At 54.8% G+C, this 13,332-nt stretch overlaps 1 protein-coding gene across 3 annotated transcripts in view; it reads left to right on the forward strand.

The window, feature by feature from the left end:
* Positions 1-13,332, forward strand: part of ITPK1 (inositol-tetrakisphosphate 1-kinase) — a 165,570-nt gene that overhangs the window by 137,209 nt on the left and 15,029 nt on the right. For 2 of the 3 annotated variants that reach the window (XM_081830026.1, XM_081830028.1), the window contains 3 exons: positions 9,398-9,496; positions 9,898-9,938; positions 12,688-12,853. In XM_081830026.1, coding sequence (XP_081686152.1) covers positions 9,398-9,496; positions 9,898-9,938; positions 12,688-12,853 — 306 coding nt within the window. Of the gene's footprint in view, positions 1-2,282; positions 2,669-9,397; positions 9,497-9,897; positions 9,939-12,687; positions 12,854-13,332 lie in introns of those variants that run through there. The other variant, XM_081830027.1, reaches the window with a different exon arrangement.

Consider the following 13,332-nt stretch of genomic DNA (forward strand, 5'->3'; position numbering starts at 1 on the left):
CCAGCAGAAGGGACCTTTTCCTGGATGCGCAGGAAGGGGTGTTCAGGGGAGCCTCCCAGAGCAGGAAGGTGGCCTGACAAGGCTTGGAGGACAGGCAGGAGTTCATCAGGCCAAGAAGGGGCTAGAAGGAAGGGCTCGGCGGGCCGAGGGACCAGCATGTGCGAGGCTCCTGGCCGGAGATCTCCGGGCATTGGTGTTTCCCCAGCTCTCGGAAGACTGAGTGGGAACCTGACCTGCTGCCTCTGCATCTTGTCCCGTGCCTGCTCTGTCACTCACACTCCTGCGTCACACCGTTTCCTGCTCGGGACAGCCCCTGGGAGTGGCGAATGGCCCAGGCAGGCAGGACAGAGCCCAGCTCCGGGTGGCCGCAGCTGGGGCTGGCTTGCGGGGCCCCTGGCCGAGATGCTGCAGGCTCCGTGGGAACTGCGATTTGACAGAGGCCACTTCTCTCGGGCAGGAGCAGTGGGAGCCCAGGCCAGGGTCTGCTTCGTTCCCTCATCTGCTCGTTTGTTGGGGGCTGGGCCCTGAACGCGATGGAGAAGGTCCCTGCCCTCATGGAGCCTGCATCCTGCCGGAAAGGCGGACCCGCGTCCGCGCGGCTGCTCTGGCTAAGGCGAGAGGGTGTGTGCAGGTAGCGGCTTCCTGCCTCACCAGCGTCCACCGGCATGGCCTCCTCCCGTGGACCCTCCGGTCTTCCCAGGATGCAGAGCCACATGCTGGGGCGCCCCGGTCCGCTGGCTGGTACTCTGAGTCACACGCTGTCTCCCGGCCTTGCCTCCAGCATGCACGGGGTCGGGGTGCTCCTGTGGTCTCTGCTTCTGTCCCCGTCTGGAGCGGGGCGCAGCCAAGGGCCCTGTGCCACTGCCTGGCTCATGGTGACACCTGGGCCCGGAGCCTCCCTTGCTGAGTGAGGAGGGTGTGAATGGATGGCAGTGGTCGTGACAGGGCCTTGCTGCCCCGAGGGCCTGGCTTCTTTATCTGGCCTTGTGCAGGCCCCATGGCACTTTTTGCTTGTCCTCGGTTCTCCCTGCAATGCCAGCTTGTCGACACGGCTGGCTCAGTAGGACTCCCCATTCTGCCGGTCAGGAGCCCAGGGCCCAGCGGAGCTGTCGGAATCCCACACTGGTCTCCAGGCCCCGGTCCAGAGCTTTTGCTGGTAGTGACTCCCCACGCCAGCCTCGCTGTCTTCATGCCTCCCTCACTGTTGCAGGTGGCCCGCTGGCCCCAGAGGGACCGTATGTGCAGCGATGGGGTTGTTCCCCGTGGCACCCATTGTCTTCCTTCCTGAGAGGACTGCCCAGGTTTCTGAACGTGCGACTACCCAGGGCTGAGAAGGCACGGTCAAGACCGTCCAGTGCAGGTGCCTCAGTGACATCCTGCTGTCCTTTCGGGAAACAGCGTGGCACCGGCAAGAACCCTAGAAACGTCGATTCCCGCGGACCCAGAAGTCACTTCTGGGAATTTGACGTGGACATGATTTGCCACACGCACAAAGCCTTACACACGAGGGGCGGTCATCGAAGCCCAGTGTGACGGAGAAGAATTGGCACGAATGTAAATGCCTGACTCCAGGGAAATGTCACCGGGCGGGTAACCGGGATATGCAGAATCTTGGGAAGATGCTGCCGGCGGGTGTTCAGTAAGGCTGGGATTCCAGTGGCGAGTCCAGTCACGATCGTACCAAAGTAGGCGAAGAGGATGCCTGTGCTGGCGAAGTCCTTCAGAGAGAAAGGCCAGGCCGAGCAGGGTCGTATGTGACTGCTTTCTTGTTTTTGAGTGGAACGAGTCCGGGGCGGAGGGGTGTGACCACGTGGTGGTGCGAGGCCTGCGTGGCAGGCGAGGCCTGGAACGGGGTCCTTCGTGCCCAGACACGCTGACCACATGCCCTGCATCTGTTCAGATGGGGCCCAGATGCCCGAGGAGCCAGCCTTCTGTGTTAGGCACTGTGGACCCCTTCACTCAACGGGTCAGATCATGCACTCAGCAGGTGTTTGTTGGGGACCTACTGTGTGCCAGGCAGTGTTCTAGGCACTGGCCTACAGCTGTGAACAAAACCCAGAATCTTCCTCCTGCCCTCATGGAACTGACGTTCTAGGGGGAGAGACGAACCGGCAGATGTAATACGTGCTTCTCCTGCACGTTCCCATGATGTCGTCCAGCTGCACAGCCTCCTGGGTGCCCTCCCTGGTCTGTCTTCTGCCTCTTCTAGCCTCTGCCCAGCCCTGACTCCTGGGTGTTGTTCGCTCCTGGGGCCCTGCCCATCACAGAGGCTTCAGAGCATTCCAGCCCTGCGTGTCCCCGGGGACTGCCCCTGCCCATGGGTCATCTTTTCATCAGATACTCTCTGGGTGAAGAAATTAAACCTGTTCAAGAGAGGGGAACTGAGGCAGGGTCCTGGTACAGCTGCTCCCGCGCCCTCCCCCCACCAGTGCCCTGCCCGGGCATCTCTCACAGCCACGAGGACGGCCTGCTCTGCCGGTGCCACGGATGGGGCCTGGCCCCCGACACACCCCAGGAAGTTAGATGTGACCAGTGGCCGCGATGCAGCGTATGCCTGCTCCCCCGTGGGTGTCCCCAGCCAGCCTGGCCACTGTGGGCTACCTGTTATGTACCAGGCCTCCTGACTACCCTTCAGGGAGACATCGCTCCCATTTTACAGACGGGGAAAGTAAGGCCCAGCAGTTCGGTCACTTGCCAAAGGATACAGCTGATAAGTAATTTATCACAGGTTCAAAGTCAGGCTTCAGAGTGCCATCTCTCTTTGTACCCCACTCCTAGCTGTACCTTTTCTTTTATCCACCTGTTCGTCGTTGGTCTTTTATCTTCTGGGGAGCTCTCCAGCAGCTGCCTCTAGTCAGATAAGGGCATGACCACTCGGCAGAGTGGGGGCAGTGTGACTCGAGACACCTGGGTTCTCCCCCTTCGCCTGCCAGTAACTTGCCTGTGGCCGTGAACTCTTCCGCTTCCCTCTCTGGACATGTGGACGTATGGTTGGGACTTGCTCATCTCCGAGGGCCCCCAGCTTCCCATTCTGTGATGAGAGCGGCCCAGAGGGAAGACGGGGCCGGGGTTTCAGTTTCCCAGGGGCTAAGGCTCTTCACAGAACACAACCCACCATCCGACTAAAAAAAGCCTCTTTCCAACTCGCATCCAGAAATAAAGACGATAGATAAATAAGCAACAGTAGGCTTTTTCTGGGAACCGTAAATAGCTCCCCGGGCTCCCAGTGCTGACTTAGAGAAAGAGTCTTCACTCTGTCTCTCTTCGGGGGGACAGCTGCTGGCGATGTTGAGAGTTTCCCACGGGCGCGCCTGCGCTGCCGCCATCCCTCGTGTGCTGGGGCTGGCACGTCTGCTGCCACCAGGGCGCTGGCTCTTGTCACGGGGACCAGGTTCCTTCCCCGGCCCTCCCACCAGCCAGGAGGCCTCAGTGTCCGAGAGCTAGATGGATGTCCGCGTCCTCCTCCCAGAGGCTGGGCTGGGTTGTGCAGAGAGGCCGCAGCACGTCCCTGCGCAGAGCCTTTGCATGGTCTGTTCCCTCTGCTGGGAGCGCGCTGACCCCACATGCATCGCCTTGGCCGCCCGCTCGCTTTCCCTTGTCTTTGTCCCTCGAGCCGCTCCCTGACCTCACTCCCTTCTAGCTCTACGTTCTACTTGTCAGTCTGGTTTCTTGTTTGGGAACGTAAGCTCCGTGAGGGCAGGCTGTGTCCCTAGCTCCTAGCACTTAGCAGAGCCTCAACACATTTTTTTTTGCCATTGGTGGTGAATGGTTGTTGAAACCAAAATAGGAACAGGAGTCGTTTCTAATTTATTGTGATTTCACAGACCGGCAGGATGGTTTTGGCTCCAAGTAGCCAGAAAGTGGGTCAAGAAGTTAAGACATCATGGTCCAGAGTGGGGCAGGCCTGGGGCACGGAGCAGCCGTGGCCTGGTGAGGGACAGGGGTCCCTTCCTGCCTCTGCCGTGCAGGCCCGGGACCGCCTTCACCCAGTGCTGGCCTCTTGGGGGTGACTGAGCTTCAACTGTGGGCCCTTCCTGGGTGTGACGGGGCCAGTCTCCGTCCCGGCCCCTCCTCCGGAGTGAGAGTGGGGGTAGGCAGCCAGTGGGGCCTTCTTCTCAGGGTGTGGTCAGCAGGCTCCAGGTTAGGAGGAAGGAGCAAGACGGTGACAGTGTGCATGTGCCCCTCTTCCTTGGTGCACTTGGGTCTTCGCCACCTTAGTTCCGTGTTGGGCCCTGCTTCTTAACCAAAGCCTGGGATTTCAGAAAGGTGGGGTTGTCTGGCCTAATGCTAGATGTGGCCCATTCACTGGAAATGTCTCATCTCTGCTTCTTACCTGGACCCCAAGCATCTCTGGGGGGAGCACTCACCTTGTCCTTGTCCGAGTCCACCCTGGACGGGCGTGGGGACAAGCAACAGGACTCTGTAGGCTTGAAAGAGACACCGTACATGAAGCATTTGTTCAACCCAGTGTCCGCAGAGAGCCAGCACTTGAGGGATGACAGCTGTTGGTACTGCTGGGGAATTTTTCTTTCTTTCTTTTTTTTTAAGTTGATAAAATTCACATGCCATAAAATCCACCTTTTTCAAGTACACATATAGTTCAGTAGCTTTGAATGTATTCCCCAGATTGCTCAACCAACACCACTAAGTCCAGAACATTTTCATCACCCCAGAAAGAAATAAACTCGTCTGTAGTCTGTCCCCGTCCCCCTGTCCCCTCGCCCCTGGCAACCAGTCTCCTTTCTGTTTCTCTGGCTTTGCCTATTCTGGACATTTCATATAAATGAAGTCATACTATGTGGCTTTTGTGACTGGCTTCCTTAGCTTCGCTAAGCGTTCTGTTGTCAAGGTCATATTATAGCGTGTCTCATTCCTATTTCTGGCTGAAGAAGACTCTGTTGAATGGGCATATCACACTTTGTTTATCCACTCATCAGGGGATGGACATTTGGGTTGTTGCCACTTTTGGGCTCTTACAAATAATGCTGCCATGGACATTGCTGGGCAGGTTTTTGTGTGGGCATGTGTTTCCATCCCTTTGGTTTCATATCTAGGAGTGGAATTACTAGGTTGTATTGTAACTCTATATTTAACTGTTTGAGGAACTGCCAGATTCTTTCCCAAAGCAGCGGCACCATTTTACTTCCCCACCAGCAATGACAGCACTTTTGTCTTTTTGATCATAGCCATCTCAGTAGGTATGAAATAATACCTCGTTGTGGTTTTGATGTGCATTTCCCCGATGGCTAATGATGTTGAGCATCTTTTCACACGCACTTGGGCCATTTGTAGGTCTTATTTGGAGAACTGTCTATTCAAATCCTTTGCCCAGGGATGCCTGGGTGGCTCAGTCAGTTAAGCGTCTGCCTTCGGCTCAGGTCATGATTCCGGGTCCTGGGATCGAGTCCCTCATCAGACTCCTTGCTCAGCAGGGAGCCTGCCTCTCCCCCTGCTTGTGCTCGCTTGCTCTCTCTCGCTCTCTCTGCCTCTGACAAATAAATAAATAATATCTTAAAAAAAAACCCAAATCCTTTGCCCATTTTAAATTTGGGTTGTCTTTTTATTGCTTGTTAATAGTTCTTTATATGGTTTGGATACTAGACTCTTATCAGATGTATGATTTGCAAATATTTTTCCCCATTCTGTGGGTTGTCTTTTCACTTTCTTGATAATGTCCTCTGAAGCACAAAAGTTTTTAATTTTGATGATATCAGATTTACCTATTTTTACTTTGGTTTCTTGTACTTTTAGTATCTAAGAAACCATTACGTGACTCAAGATCATGAAGATTTACACCCATGTTGTCCTCTAAGAGTTTCACTGTTATAGATCTTATATTTATTTATTTATTTATTTATTTTAAGATTTTTTATTTATTTGCGAGAGAGAGAATGAGAGACACAGATAGCCTGAGAGGGAGGAGGGTCAGAGGGAGAAGCAGACCCCCTGCCGAGCAGGGAGCCCGATGCGGGACTCGATCCCGGGACTCCAGGATCATGACCTGAGCCGAAGGCAGTCGCTTAACCAACTGAGCCACCCAGGCGCCCCTATAGATCTTATATTTAGATCATGATCCATTTTGAATCAATTCTTGTGTATGGTGTGAGGTAGGATTCCAGCTTCATTATTTCACACATGGATATCTAGTTTTCCTACCACCATTTGTTGAAAAGACTGTCGTTTCCCCGCTCCACTTGAATTATATTGGCACCCTGGTGGACAGTCCGTTGACTCCAGATGGATGGGTCTGTTTCTGGTCTCTCAGTTGTATTCCATTGATCTGTAGGTCTGTTCTTGTACCACTACCATACTGCATGATTACTGTAGCTTTGTAGTAAGTTCTTAAATTGGGAAGTGTGAGTCTTCCAACTTTGTGCTTTTTCAAGATTTCAAGATTGGCTCTCCTGGGTCCCTTGCATTTTTACATGAATTTAAGGATTAGCTTGTCAGTTCCCACTAAAAGAAAGCCGGGATTTTGATGGGGATTGCGCTGAATCCGTAGATCACTGTGGGAGTGTTGCCAGCTTCATATATTAAATGTCTTATTCATGAGCATGGGATGTCCTTCTATTTATTGAGATCTTCTTGAATGTTTTTCAGCCACATTTTATAGTTTTCAGCATTTAAGTCTTTGGTTAAATTTATTTCTTAAGTGTTTTTATTTTTTAATGCTACTGTAAGTAGAATTATTTTCTTAATTTCATATTCAGATTATTCTTTGCTAACATATAGAAATATAATTGTTTTTTTGTGTGTGTGTATTGATCTTTTCTTTTGCAGTCTTACTGAACTTATTTATCTTAATAGGTTTTGGGTTTTTGTGTGTGTGGATTCCTTGGGATTTTCTGTAAACAGGATCACATCACCTGCATAGAGAAGCAGTTTTACATCCTCTTTCCTGTCTGGAGGCTTTTTATTTCATTCTCTCTCCTAATTACCCTGGCTAGAACCTCCACTACGGTGTTGAATAGAAGTGGCAAGAACAGACATCCTTGTCTTGTTCCTAGTCTTAAGGGGAAAGCGCCCAGTCTTTCACCCCAACGTAGAATGTTTCTGTGGTTTTTGTAGATGCTCTTTAATCAGATTGAAGAAGTTCCCTTCTATTCCTGGTTTGTTGTGTGTCTTTATCCTGAAGGACATTGGATTTTGCCCAGTGCTTTTTCTGAGTCTTCTGGAGATGATCATCTCAGTAAAAGCTTTGTCCTTTATCCTGCTAACATGAAGTGAGCACTTTATCTGCTAGGGAGCTAGCTTCCCAGGTCTGAGCTTCCCCAGCTACACCACATACTCACTGTGTAACTCTGGGCAGGGGACGTCGCCTGTAAACTGGGAGTGACTACTTTCTCATGGGGCTCTTGTGAGGGGGCTTGAATTGCTTTGTAGACGGTGTTGTCTGGCACATATCAAGTGCAGTTTACGGAGCACTTGGCTATGATTGGTGACATGTGAAAGCGTGGGTGGGAGGGGTCACTGATGGGGGCATTGCAAGGCTAATGTAGGGCCAGGCTGATGCACCTGTTCTGAAACGTCTGCTCATGGAGAGTCCGGAAGCTGTCACGGGAAGTGGCCTGTTAGGCTCCAGTTGTCTCTGAACCTTCCTTTGGGAAGGGATGGGCCACGCCTGAGGCACAGGTGAGCACCTGTCTGCTGCAGGACCCCCAGTTTGTTCAGGCCTTGCGTGTCACATTCAGTCAGGTCTGGGCTGCAGGGGCTGTGTGTTCGCAGCAACAAGCTTCCCCGCCTGGGCTCTGAGTCCAGGCTTGGGGGCGGGGCAGGAATGGGACCTTGTCTAGATAGTGACTTACGGCTGAGAGCCAACACGTAGCCCCAGCTCCCCACCCCGACTTTCCTGACTTCTCTTTTCCTGGCCTCCCCTTTAACCTGGCTCCTCGTCCTGCCTCTGTCATTGACCGTCATGTGATTTTCGGCAGACTGCTTGTTGGGGCCTGTTTTGGCCTCTGTCCACAGAGACACTGTCATAGCAGTTTGAGGATTAAATGAATGCTCTGTTTGGAGGGCCTGTAGCACCGTTTGCCAGGGCTCAGCAAACACTGTCCCCAGACCACCCTCCTGTGGTCCCCAAGAAGCCCTGCAACCCCTGAAATCTGCCAACACTTCTGCGCCTATATGGAGTTTGGATTTTACAGGTGGGTGGGGAGAGAGATAAAAACACTTTTAATATGCCCTGTGTAATTCTTGGCATTCATTTTTATGAGCTGTATGAGGCTGGATCTTACCTTGGTTTAATGTACTGACCTTCTAGCCAGCCAAGTAGCTCAAAGTTCCTGGAGACAGGCCACTTTGCTTCTTTACTTTTTGGTTTGTTTTCCAAGGTTTGGGGGAGGAGGGCACCTTACCAACACTGACCTTTCCCTGTCCCTATGCTCAGAAGTACAGGGTGGTCCCACCTCCTGAGGAGCTGCTGGTCTGATCTGAGAAGGGGCCTAGACAAGAAACAGTAATAACAAGCCAGTAATGTAATCTAGCAAACGGTAGGGAGCATCAGAATACATTTGGTTATCCCACAGATCATCTGTTTTGCCCTAACTCGGTGCCTGGCACCAGGAGCATTCTGACAACCAGAGCAGACTCAGCTCCCAGAGCTTTTCAGAAAAACCAGATGTACCGAGAACCCACTGGATGGGCGCCCCTCTGAAACCGGGGACTCAGGCAAGCCAGGGTGTGAGAAGGTGTTGGCAGCGGGGCAGGGCCAGGGTCAGAGTGTGCCTGCAGGAGGCTGGAGAAGGGCCGTGAGCGTGCTTGAGAGAGGGAGGGAGGGAGGGAGGGAAGGAGTCAGGAGGCCACACCAGCAGGCAGTGGCTGATGAGATGTGTCCCCCCAGCCTCGGCTTCCTTCTCATAGGATTGTTCTGCAGACTTCAGAGGTGCACGCAAAGCATAGCACAGTGCTAGACGCGCGGCCAGAGCTAACCCCACAGCGTCACTCCTGCAGTTACCGTGAAGCCAGTAAGGCGTGTGGTAGGAGAAGGCTTTATTGAACCAGATAATGTTCATAGTTCACTGAGTGAGCATTTGGGTTCCCAGACAGTATCCGGTTGTAGCGTTCTGTGTGCGTACATGTGCACGTGCCTCTAGGCTTGGTTGCAGTAGTAGTCGTATCTGTGAGCGCATGTGGTTCTTTTCTTTGGTCTTCAAGTTTTATGCTTATCATACGTAGGTTCTGTAATTACAGAAATGTTAATACAAAACGTAATTAAAGACCACGCCGCTGTTACTGTCGGTGTCTGTGCGCACGCTCGCGCCCTCGCGGAGCTGGGGTGTCCGCTCAGGAGAGCAGGGGTGCCGAGGGAGGCCCCGGGGAGGTGGGTCTGTCACAGGAAAGTGGGCCTGGGGGCGAGCAGGCGGCCTGCTGACGTGGGCTTCTTCTCTGTCCACAGATGACAGGATCTGCTCACCACCCTTCATGGAGCTCACGAGCCTGAGTGGAGACGACACTATGAGGCTCCTGGAGCAGAACGGCCTGGCGTTCCCCTTCAGTGCGTACCGCCCCGGGCCCCGCTGGGCAGGCTCGGCAGGCCCGGCAGGCCATGGGCCGGATGGTGGTGGGGGGCTGTCTGTGGCTCCCCGGGACACACGAGGGCCTTGGCTGCCAGGGAGGGCTGAGCCCCGCGTCCCGCTCCCACCTGCACAGTGGAGACGGGTCCTCAGGTGGTGTGGGCTGGAGGTGCTCTTCTGCTGGCCCAGCAGCGTCTGTCCAGACCACCCTGAGTGCGGATGCTGGCCACCGTTGAGCCAGCCTGTCTCCCTAGCTCCCCACTGCCCCTTATCCCCACGGGCTGCAGGAGTTTCAGGAATTTCTCCCCATGTCTGCCAGGTCAGGCTTTGTGGGGAAGTCACCTCACTGATTTCTCTCTGCTTTTCTCTCCCTGCTCCATAGTTTGCAAAACCAGAGTGGCTCATGGCACCAACTCTCACGAGGTAAGCAGAAACTTTGACTGCCCTCTTCCCCCACTTCCTCCCCCCGTGCCCCTGTCTTTCTAGCTCACAGTGTCCCTCTGGGAGCCCGCAAGAGTCTGTGTGCTAGATCCCACCCCTGCTGCTCCCGCTCCCTGTCTTGCCCCTGCTTGTGGCTCTGCACACTGTCGCCAGCCTCTGCCCATGCCTGGCCTGTCCCCAGGGGTGGGAGGCGTGTGCCAGGGGTCTGCCTGCCCCCTCTGAGCCCTTGCAGATCCTATTGCAGTTTGACCTGTCCGGCTTTACGACCTCTGGCTTGTCAGTGTGGGTCACTCCCTGGGCGCCCGCTCTATGCCGGGCCCTGCACCGGACCCCTCTGCGTGCTGTGAGCTGGAAAGATGCTCTCACTGCCCCCACAGCACCTGCCCGCCAACCTCCCACCTGCCCTGTTCACTAGTACCCGGTCCCTCTGTGGGTCAGCGCCTTGCGCTTCTCTGACTGGCAGGGTGGCTCTAGTCACTATTAGCGTGGTTAGACCGTCCTGATGCAGAAAAGCTCAGCCTGCAGGGGAGTAACCGCTTCTCTCCGTGAGAGAGTTCTGGACTCATACAGACCTGGGAGCAGATCTGGCTCTGTGCACTGCCAACTGTGTGACTTTGGGCAGATCCCCCAGCCTCTCTGAGTGTCTGTCCGCACTTGGAAGTGGGGATGTGATGGTGGTTGTGGAAGAGGAGGGGCTTGCTGCCCGTGCTGCTGTGGGGCCTGGCACAGAAAGCGTTGGGTGCGCTGTGAGGGAACCAGGTATGGAGCCTGCCAGGTCACTGCAGAATGGTGGGGGTGTTCCGGATCCAAGTGAGCTCCCTCCTTGGCAGGAGTCTCGACCCTCACGTCTGGGGTCGGTGTGTTCCGGGGAGGCTTTCATCCCTTAGTCTAGCTGTTGGAATCTGGCTCCAAAGTGTACACATGTGTGCATCCCTGTCTCTCCCGACCCACAGTGTGCTGTTTCAGGGAGGGGTTCCTCTTCTCCTGAGCGGGGGGGTTGGGAACGGAGCCTCCAGGGTTGGAATCTGGAGGCTCCCAGGGAGTTGGTGTGTGCTGCAGGCCGCCTGCCTCCTGGGAGGCTTTCACGTCAGAGGGCTGCCCCCTCGGGTGGGGCGCCCCCCACAGCATGAGTCTGGAGGTTGGGGGGCAAGGCTCCTCACCTATTCTAGGGGTGCCTGGGGATGTTGAGTGCAGCGAGGATAGAGGACAGCTCTATGGACATGATTGGTTTTAGACAGGAAAGTGAGGCTTTCTGATTAGGGTCCTCACCTCTACTGAGGTCTCTCTGAGTCCCCCAGCCCCAAGCTCAGTGAAACCCAACTAGTTTGGCCAAACTACTCTCTTTTCATTGTGTGTTCACAGAGCTGCCTGGGTTTTTGTTTGGTTTTTAAACCAGGGCAAGCACACTGATTTGCTTAGAGTGAAATTACCAACCCCCACTTCTGAGTTGAACCCCTGAGCCAGAAGCCCAAAGCACCTCTGAAGCTATCCTGTGGTAGTTACTGCTGCTGTTTTATAAGTGGGGAAAATGGAGCAAGTTCCCCCCCCCCGCACTCTGGTGGCTGGGCGCTGGAGCTAGGACTTAAACCCGTGTCTGGCTCCAGAGCCCCCTGTGTTCTTTCCCTTCCTCGGCAGAAGGCTGAGGGGACGGTCCCTGTGGCGCGTGCACACACACACGTACATGCAGTGCGTGCACGGTCTGTTTCCCCGCGTGGCCTGCTTCTCTGCTTCTGCCCCGTGCGGCTAAGCACCAGGAACGTTGGGGTGGTGCTCTATGACTGTGGATGCCAGGGACGGCAGCCGGCGCAGGCAGCCAGCTGTCCAGGCTCCGACATTCCTGCCCCGAGTCCTGGGCATCTGGTGGCTCCTTCCTGGGGCCTGTGGGCTGCAAGGGATTAGCCGTGGCCCCAGACCGGCAGCTGACAGCCCAAGCAGAGATTTTTCTCCAGCTGCCCTTCTGCTCTCCCTGCTTTAGTGGCCTACGAGATCCTTCCAGGGGGGACCTTTGTCCTCAGACAGTCAGGGACTGGGAGCAGCATGTTCCTGTCCCTCAAGCCTCCGTGTAGCTTACTCTGCGTGTCAGAGGCCAGGGCTGCGTGCTGGGCAGACTCAGTCCCATCCTGGGCTCTGTCACTTTCCAACAAGCCACTGAGCTTTTTAGGGCCTCAGTTTCCTTGTCTGTAAAAGGTGCATGAGAATAGTGCCCCCCTCAGAGGTGCATTGTGAGGACAGCACCAGGTGACTCACATAAAGCGGTCGGAACAGGGCTGGGCATGTCGTGAGTGGGCAACCAGAGGCAGCCTTTGTCCACATACGGATTTTGACTCAAGGCCTCCCAACTCCCGATCCGTTGCCTTCCACTTCCTGCCTCACCTGGATCTTTGTGGAGGAACCTCTAAGGAGGTCATAAAGAATGCGTAGTATACAACTGGGGGTCCTATTTCCTGGATCACAGTGTGAATAGAGGAGTTGTGCAGTGCACAGCCAGCTCAACCCTGCAGGGAGAGCCTGATGTTGCAGAATTTCTAAGCCCCCAGAGTAGGAGTGAATTGATCCCCAGGTGTTCTTCTCAAGTCTCACTCCACTCACCCTGGCTTGAGATTTTTCATGGAGAGTCCTCGGTTCACAGCGATGGTCCTTGGTAGCAGAGCTCTGGACTGGTGACGTGCCCCTGTGTCTAAGACTGAGTAGGTAGTGGACTCTGACAGCCCTTGGCCCCCTGTCTCCACAGATGGCCATCGTGTTCAACCAGGAGGGCCTGAGTGCCATCCAGCCACCCTGTGTGGTCCAGAACTTCATCAACCACAACGCCGTCCTGTACAAGGTGTTTGTGGTGGGCGAATCCTACACTGTCGTCCAGAGGCCCTCTCTGAAGAACTTCTCTGCGGGCACGTCAGGTAACCAAGCCTTCTGCCGTCTCGGGGGCCCAGCTGGGACAGGCATCAGCCGTCGGTCCTACAGCATTTCCACTGCCACCCTGTGTTACTTTGGGGGCGGGGGGTGGCGGGGATGGGCTGATCTGAAGGTTGAAGGAGTTGCATGCAGTAGGTGAGGAGGTCTCGGAGAACAAGGTGAAACCCCATCCCACCAGGTCATTGTAGGGTCTCCATCCATCTGAACCACCAGGATGCTTCCTGGGGCCCCACACAGAAATGAGACTCATGAGGAACATGCTAGAACGGATGATGGGCCCTTCAGGGAAGTGAGTTTGGGAAAGGGCCCCTCGTATTTTGAGGGCCAGAGTGCTGACTGCTTTATCAGGTCCCCTTTTTCCAAATGGGGAAACACTGAGTTACTAGCCACTTCTGCAGCCACTGAGGTGGCTCTGCGCTCCGTTCGAAGTCCTGCAGGTTCATGGCGCTTCCTAGCTGTGGGA

This window comes from Leptonychotes weddellii, chromosome 9 (genome assembly GCF_054177405.1).
Source record: "Leptonychotes weddellii isolate Sample4059 chromosome 9, ASM5417740v2, whole genome shotgun sequence".
Classification (NCBI taxonomy): Eukaryota; Metazoa; Chordata; class Mammalia; order Carnivora; family Phocidae; genus Leptonychotes; species Leptonychotes weddellii.